Genomic DNA, 8,187 nt, shown 5'->3' with positions numbered 1-8,187 from the left:
GATCTATAGTTTATACAGTATTTGTAACATTCAAACAGCTTATAATTTAAAATTCAACTGTTTCACAAAAAAAAGTGTTTTGTGATCTTACACCCCTGTGGCTAAGCTCTGATTAGGGTTAATGTTAGTGCATTTATGATAATTTAAGATCATGGTATAGTCTAATAGCTTATCACTACCAGTGTTTCCCCTACATGCATTCAGTGAACATGGCATGAACCGGACCGAACAGAGACACCAACAGGGACTAACAGTACCGAGGTGATTTACAGTTTCTTCAAGAACAGATACATTTACTTTTTGATAAACCGCAGCTAACGTTACTAACTATATCTGTAATTAGTTAGTTCAGTTAGCCGGGCAGCTAGCTGTGCTAGCTGAGTGAACCCCATGATGCCAAGAACCAAACCCGGAGAGAAAACCACCTCTGTCCTTCATTTCCTGTCGTTAAACTGCCCTCTGACGGTCTCGGAGGCTGTATTGGGTCCCAGTCCGGCTGTATGTTCACTCAGTGAACAGAGTCTACATGACAGGGTGGGGGGGTGTAACGCACATTAAGCTATTGGCTTCTGTAAACACCATAAATATCTGCAAGTCCCTCCTTGTCTTTGTGTTTTAATTATGCAGAAGCAAACAGCACATTCATGAGAAAATCAAATCAAAAAATAAATCCAGCGCCAGCTGCATGTATAAAATAAAGCGGCTGCAGACGGAGGAGAGGTGACTGCTAAAGGCAAAGACGTACTATTTAAGTTTATGTTCTGCTTGCTCAACATTTGTTTGATAAATTGCTATGACAACACATTCTGAGAGGATTTAAAATGCAATTTTTTTTTCAATTCTTAGCATGAGATTTTTCATTGGCACTCACTAAAATGTCTTTGGAGCCGCCAAAAATCTCACTATGCAGGAAAAATCCTGCAATGGTGAACAAAGAGTAGGTTAGGGGTAGGGATAGTTTTAGAACAAAGGCCATCCTTTAAATATGACGTCAAGAGCCACTCAAAACAGTTAACAGGTTTAGATCTAATATATTATGGGAGTAACTGCGCAGGCTCCAGCCAAAAAACCCACTATCACGTTTGGATATATGAGAGTAAGGGACAGATGCAAGTCCTAGATCAGACTGAATGCAACGGTAGGGTTCAATGTCTCAGCAATCATGAATTATGAAGAAACATCAATAAGCAGTTTCCACTATACCGTACAGTTTGGTATTGTGCTACTAAGTACATTTTACCCGAGAGAAATTCAGGAGAAAATCTATTGTGTGTATTAGGTTTCTTAAATACAAAGATCACTAAAGGCCTCCTAGAAACAGAATGCGGTTAAAGTGTGTGTTAAAATTCATTTTCAAACCCATATTCAGTACAACTGCTAAAAATAAGACAGAAAATGGTAGTAATATGATGTTCCGAGCTCAGATGTTGATCAGAAAGAACACATTCAGTCATTGTCAGGCATAGGGGCCTATGTTTTGTCTGAGATAAGATGGAAATTTGACACATCCAAATCACAATGACAGGGTAGAACACAATTATTGATAAGAACATTTAATACATCTAGGAACAATAATAATAATAATAATAATCTTTATTTATCAAGCCCTTTTTAAAAAACAAGTAACAAAGCGCTGTAACACGTGCAAAGACAATAAAATCCATAAAACACATGATAAAAGCAATAAAACACAGAGTAAAATACATGTTTAAAATGAATATAAAAAATATATAAAATAAAGTCAAATAAAATCATGAAAGGCTCTCCTTTAAAAGTATGTTTTAAGAAGGGACTTAAGAGTTCACTGCAGACCTGATTTCCTTGGGCAGGCTGTTCCAGAGCCTCGGGGCCCTGACTCCAAACGCTCTGTCCCCTTTAGTTTTCAGTTGAGACTGTGGAACAGACTGCAGACCTCTGCCCGAGGATCTCAAGGTACGTGCTGGTGTGTATGGGACTAAAAGGAGATATAGCAGGGCGAGAGCTTTAAATTAGTCTTCCTTCCTCTTTTCTGTCTTTTGTTTGGGGAAGTAATCTCTAAAAAAATTAGCATGTGGCACGTTTTCATCTCAACGATACATTAATTAATTAAATTCATTTATAAACACCTGAACTTTATTAGTTCCTGTGTTTCAGCAGGTTTTCTGTTCATGTTCAAAACTTTCTGCACATTCAAAATCTCTCCTACCTATCTTTCCTCTGGCATTTTAAAAATAAAGTTAAAAAATTTAAAAGAAATTGTTCTAATAATCACAATCTAATGAGTCATATTTTAACAGAAATCTACCTATCCTGTACTCTGCGGTGCACTGGCATACATTTTTGCTTTGTTGATGTGGTAGCGTCCCCGTTAGACAGACACAGGACAGTTTGGGACTGTACTGGATGAGACAAGGAGGCAGAATACCCAAACAACCTGAACACACTTATATTAGAGGATCTGTTTTTTTTGCACACACATGAAAAATGTTTCACTTTTTTGTGAAGTATATCAGTAGATATTATTTTACATGTAATGAATCTTTACAGAGTCCCCAGTAACCTTGACTGCAGTGTTTAAAGAGATAAAGCCTTCTTTTTGCAGATCCATCTGTTTCTGGCACCACAGCTCACTGATTTCCATCCTTCTGTCTCTACAGAAATTACACACTGACCGTTGGTAGCAGGTTGTTGTATCCAGGAGCTGAGGGAAGAACATGATGTTTAGATGCAGGCTGATAGATTTTATGCTTCAAAATGTTTATGAATGTGTCTCTTACTTTTCAGTCAGAACACTTCCATCGACCCACTTCCATTTCCCATCTTCAGCTCTCAGACCAATCCAGTATCCCTTGGTTCCTGAACTGCCCCAACTGTTATTACTGATGAATGTCTGACAACAGAGAGACAGTTATCAGATATTTAAACACTATACTTAAATTAACACACTGTGGCCTACAGACTCAGTGTGTTCAGACCTACAGAGAATATATTTTTATTTCATAAAAATGAAACTTTTCTCATTACCTTTTCCGTTTGATCAGCTATAACAACCAAATCTGAAATCTTTCCTGTGCAGTTTTCTCGAGCTTCTTCCCAGGTTTTCTGACCAGAAACATCAGGGTCATTAATCGCATAGCAGCTGGACTGGGAGGGTAACCAGCCATCCTGACAAGCTTTACACTGTCTGTCTGAAACAACAGAGACAAACCGATAAACAACATTACTGCATTATGTTATTGTTTTATGTTATTTTTAACCTTATTAATGGGATCTGAACATACTTTGGTTCTTTGGTTTTGGGCAGTAGGCATCAATGCTCCACTGAGCTCGACTGACGTTGAGCTCATTCCACTTTGTCTCCATGTTCCGTATCTGTTCTGTTAAGTTGTTCCTCTGTGTCTCCAGCTTCATTTTTTGTGATGTCAGGTTCTGGTTTTCTGCAGACAGCTTGGTGTTTTGTGATGTCAGGTTCTGGTTTTCTGCAGACAGCTTGGTGTTTTGTGATGTCAGGTTCTGGTTTTCTGCAGACAGGTTTGTGATGTTGCTTTTTAAGACAGTATAGGCTTGTGTCAGGTTCTCCAACTGGACTCTCAGATTGTTGTGTTCCCTCCTCAGCTTTTCATTTTCTGAGCTGAGTTTGTTGTTCTGGTTTGTCAGGTTTCCATTGAGAGCCAGTAGAATCGTTTGGTTTTCTTTCAGCTGGTTCGGTTCACTTTGATGATTTAATGTAACAACTGCAAATAGGAAATAAGCTTCTTGAGTGATAATAATGATGCAATTTTGTCTTTGTCACTTTGTCACAGCCATTTTTGGAAGCTTTGTGTTACTTCAGGTTATTTAGACTTGTGGGAGCTGTAGGACTTCTGGTAACACTTTCTATGAAGGTCATCACTATAATGACATCTGACATCTGTTAGGGCCTGTCCATAGGCTCGCCATTCATCTGTGACAACATCTGAGCCTCTTCTTACATGATGTTGGTCGGCAACAGGTCTTCTCTTGAGCGATCTTTCACCACCCTGACAACGAGTTTTCTTGATGTAATTTTGTTTGTGTTTTTGTGCTAAACTGCAAAATGTTCAAAATTCATACAGATTGTTCGAAAAAGCGAAGAAACAAAATAAATAAAAGTTGTTTTCCTGCACAAAATGTGTGTCACTTTACTTAAAGCAAACAATTACGTGTTATAAGGTCTTATAATTAGTTCATATGTTCATCTGTAATATATTATACAGGGATAGATATTTTAACACTTTACTTAAAGCAAACAAAGACGTGCTATATAACTTTAAACATTACTATAAGCTATTATTCTATTCTATATCACTAATTGTAAATGGTGACTAAAGTGTATTCATAACGAGGCAGAGTCTGTGGTTATAATGTGTTATGGAACATGGTCGGAGATTCTTGCCGCACATTGATATAAACTGGTATTACTATTAGTTATAAAACATTAAAACAAAAGGTCATAATACATTATGAACTTTGCTGTAGCACCTAATGCATGTTTGTAAGTGATTATAACAACTGTTTTAATGTCTTATGGACGCATTATATCGTGTTATAAATATATGCATAAGTCATTATAGCGATGACCTTCATAGAAAGTGTTTCCGGACTTCCTAAGCCCTTTGGTTCCTACTGAACCTATAATTATTTGACACTGCCTAAAACAGCTAAGCTCTAATTTTTTTCAGCTGTGCACTAGCAGGCCTTTATGGTCTGTGTTTGTGGGACAGTGGCTGTGTTCATTGTTGTGAAGGAACATGTCACCCAGTGCAACACTGTGACTCGCTGAAGTGTTTTTTAATAGTTTGGTCTCTATGTGGGGCTCTATGGCACAGCTGGATAAGATCTTTCAGGCTTTGATACACAGGCAGCTGTGGCTCAGGAGGTAGAGCGGGTTGGCCGTTAATTGGAAGGTCGGCGGCAACCCTGGCTCCCTTGGGCAAGACACTGAACCCTGATCTGCCCCTGCCAGTGAATGAATGGTGAATGCAGTAGTGTAAGAAGCGCTTTGAGTGGTTGAAAAGACTAGAAAGGTGCTATACAAATATGGAGCATTTACAGATTTTTTAGTATCAGTATTTGTTTGTAGGATCAATTCAGTGTTTGTTTGGGGCTGATCATGGAATATGTTGACAGTAATTCATTTGACTCATTGTTTAATTCCTTTTATGCATACATGTCTAATTTCCACTAATGCTGTCACCAGTCTTCCTCTGCTGTGTTGTGTCTTCTGGTTGTATATGAAAGATATATTCAATCAACTCAACTTGTTTTTCAAATTTGTCTATGATGCTGACAAACCCAAGAGCTGGCGGCTTTATTAGTTGGCTTGATGCTTTCTTAGATGCTGCACTGTACAAATAAAATAAATGGTTTGTACATTGTTAAAAATATAAATCACATAAACAAGAACAGTCTTATTACTTACTGTCTATTGTCTACATTGTGTCCAGAAATGAATTTTGTTTGAAACAGATTTAGACTAGAGGCAGAAATCTATAGGTAAAACAACCTGTTAATAGATCTTCTGGTTACGGTTTTAGTAATGTTACAGAGGAAAACTGGTGCTGTTATTCTTCAAGTTCTGCCTCATGTCTGAGTCTGAGGTACTGCATAGACTACCTGTTTTGTATACTTACCGTAGACACAGACTGCTATGATGCCCAACAGCAAAATGACACAAAGAATCCCCAAACAACAAGCCACCTGCTGATAGCAGCGACCTCTGCTGTTTGTTTTCTTGTCTGGCAAAAGTCCTGCTGAGAATAAACAACAGATATAATTATATGGCTAGAGCAGTGAACCAAATGAACAGGGTACTTTTCAAAGTTACCAAAAAAATCCTTTTTATGTTAAAAAGTTAGTAAATAAAAGACAGTAAAGATACCCACTTGATTTGACTAACTCAGACTGCTAAAAGCTTCAGATGAACTTTGGAACACATTTCTATACAGAACAAAGACTTTACATTTTGTCTCCCATCTCTTACAGTCGAAGCACATTACAAAGGAAATTATTACAGGCAGCAAAACATGTTTCAGTATTCACATGGGCACCTTGTTTAATGATGGACTTTAAATGTGTGAACCTGTTCTTTAAGAAAAGTGCTTTTTGTCATTGTGCTAAAAGTAGCATTAGAAGCAGTAATAGAAGAATTGGTGGCAGTTGTAACAGCAGATTTTCTGTAGTTTTGTGGCAGTAAAATAAATGTTGCAGTTGAAGCACTTGTCAAAATACAAATTAGAAAATCTCAAAATATAAATTCCCTACTATGGCTTAAACTCCAACAAACCCTGGATCCTACAGTTTCCATAGTTCAAGGTGATTTTATCTTTTCACTAGAGCTTCCCTGCCTGTGAAACAGCAACATCTTTTTGAACTCCACACCCCCAGTTTGTAAGTCTTTGTTAAAATTAGCAGTCTCTAAGTTATTAACAAAGCTCCTACTGTTTTCCCAGGCTGAATAATAGTTGTAATAACGATAAATCTGAGGTAGTATTTGTAGCAGTAATAGTAGTATTAATAGATATACTCTACTGAATGAACTTACCGTTTGTGTCAGCAGTCTTTTCGGTTGTTTTGCTTCGCACCTTCACATCACTGTACACAGTTTCCTCCTCCTTATTAGCTGAAAGGTTGAAGAACACAATCTTGTTGTTAATTACTGTATTTTGTTTACATTTTAAAAGCTTTTACAGGTTTATTAGATTATTTGAATTTATTGCTATTGTCCCAGTATCTTCTGTTAGAATGAGAAATAATTCAGTGTTTTTCCCAGAACTGTATTCTGTGTAGACCTTCACAGGGCAGCTAAAACCCAAATTAACCAACTCTCACATTTTGCAGATCATGAAAGGGAAATTATGCACTTTTAAAATAACCACTTCATTACACATGCGCTTGCCTGGTTTTAGACAGCTGTGGTCAGTGGAATCTCCAGTGTGGGTTACATAAATGGGCACTATCAAACAAAAGCAAACTAAAACCCATCCGTTTACATCCAATATCTTCAATTTGTATATGACATATATGACAAATAGATGTTTTGGAGACTACAACATTTGAGTTTAGGGACAGTCCACTGGATTACAGTTAGTAAAAGGATTCAGTTTTAAAGTAAATATCTTAATTCAGAAGACATAATCATTCTAAACAGTTTAACAAAACAGCATTTCCAAAATGTCATGCTGCTCATTCTTTCTCTGGATACATCAAGTTATTTTGCCAATATAGTAAATGGGGCATCAATTTCTAAAGTTTTTATCGTTGCACAACAAACTAACAGGACAATAAAATATTACTTTAATATTATTTCAGATACTGATCATTACAATTTCCAAATTTATTTACTGTCCAGTTTTACTGAAGAAAATACCAGTGTAAGAAGTCACATTATGATGATGATCACATTCAGGTCAGCCACCTAGAACAACCAGCTGGGCCGTGTGGGGGCCCAGGCAGATTGATGTGTAAACAAGGATACAGTATCTGATCCATATATTGGCCGTTAATCGGAAGGTCGGCAACCCCTGGTTGCGTGTCGAAGTGTCCTTGGGCAAGATACTGAACCCCGATTTGCCCCTGGCGGCTGTTCCGCCAGTGTATGAATGAGTGTGAATGTTAGTTTCCGTTTGAGCACTTAGGCTCAGTGTATGAATGTGTGTGAATGGTGAATGCAGATGTAGTGTAAAAGCGCTTTGAGTGGTCGAAAAGACTAGAAAGGCGCTATACAAATACGGAGCATTTACATGATGGGTTTTAAGAAATCTTTCTAGATTAAAAAAATAAATGCATTAAAAAAACTGAACTTACCTTCAGGTGGGGAACGCTTGTTAGTTTTGAATACAACTGAAGCGTAGCTGACCTCCTCCTCCGCCATCGCTACAGTCCTTCTGTTGAGTTCTATCTGACTTGTAGACAGAATAACCACAGTTGTTAAACCACAGAGCGTCATCTTGGGGAACTGCTTGTTTCCTTTGTTTAGCTGAGTCTGTCACTCACAGCCTTAATATGAGCAACTTCCGTTTTCAGAATCAGAATCAGAAGGAGCTTTATTGCTAAGTAGTGTAAGACATACGAGGAATTCGCTGTGGTACAACACGCAGACAAACATACAGTCAACATAAATAAATGTAGAAATATATAAGAATAACGTTGCAGATATATACATGTGCATTATTCTGGGTCTATGCCGTG

The 8,187-nt window shown here is 37.6% G+C and overlaps 1 protein-coding gene across 6 annotated transcripts; it reads right to left on the bottom strand.

The window, feature by feature from the left end:
• Positions 1–1,841: 1,841 nt before the first annotated feature.
• Positions 1,842–7,929, bottom strand: LOC119896968 (C-type lectin domain family 4 member G-like). Of its 6 annotated transcripts, none has more exons than XM_038710464.1 (7): positions 7,804–7,929; positions 6,542–6,619; positions 5,631–5,750; positions 3,261–3,713; positions 3,004–3,167; positions 2,757–2,869; positions 1,842–2,680 (listed from the first exon to the last, which is right to left on the bottom strand). In XM_038710464.1, the coding sequence occupies exons 1-7, from the start codon at positions 7,868–7,870 to the stop codon at positions 2,554–2,556; spliced, it is 1,122 nt and encodes a 373-aa protein (XP_038566392.1). In that variant the 5' UTR covers positions 7,871–7,929; the 3' UTR covers positions 1,842–2,553. The 6 variants fall into 6 exon arrangements, with proteins under 6 accessions (XP_038566392.1, XP_038566396.1, XP_038566393.1 ...); XM_038710468.1 differs by having other exon boundaries at positions 3,261–3,500; XM_038710465.1 differs by having other exon boundaries at positions 5,631–5,747.
• Between the last annotated feature and the right edge of the window lie 258 nt (positions 7,930–8,187).

The sequence above is a fragment of the Micropterus salmoides genome, unplaced genomic scaffold (assembly GCF_014851395.1).
Source record: "Micropterus salmoides isolate LMB-PRFRI ecotype aquatic unplaced genomic scaffold, ASM1485139v1 Ms_hic_scaffold_11, whole genome shotgun sequence".
NCBI lineage: Eukaryota > Metazoa > Chordata > Actinopteri > Centrarchiformes > Centrarchidae > Micropterus > Micropterus salmoides.
Note: the sequence above shows the minus strand (reverse complement) of the source record. Positions and strands in the feature narration are given on the sequence as shown.

What these genes read in the sequence shown, in the direction of transcription:
- LOC119896968 (XM_038710464.1), bottom strand. Translation starts at nt 7,870, where the DNA reads ATGGCGGAGGAGGAGGTCAGCTACGCTTCAGTTGTATTCAAAACTAAC. An exon ending in AAAGACTGCTGACACAAACG is followed by an intron (nt 5,751 to 6,541) that starts GTAAGTTCATTC and finishes GTTTATTCTCAG; the next exon opens with CAGGACTTTTGCCAGACAAG. An exon ending in TAGCTGATCAAACGGAAAAG is followed by an intron (nt 2,870 to 3,003) that starts GTAATGAGAAAA and finishes CTCTGTTGTCAG; the next exon opens with ACATTCATCAGTAATAACAG.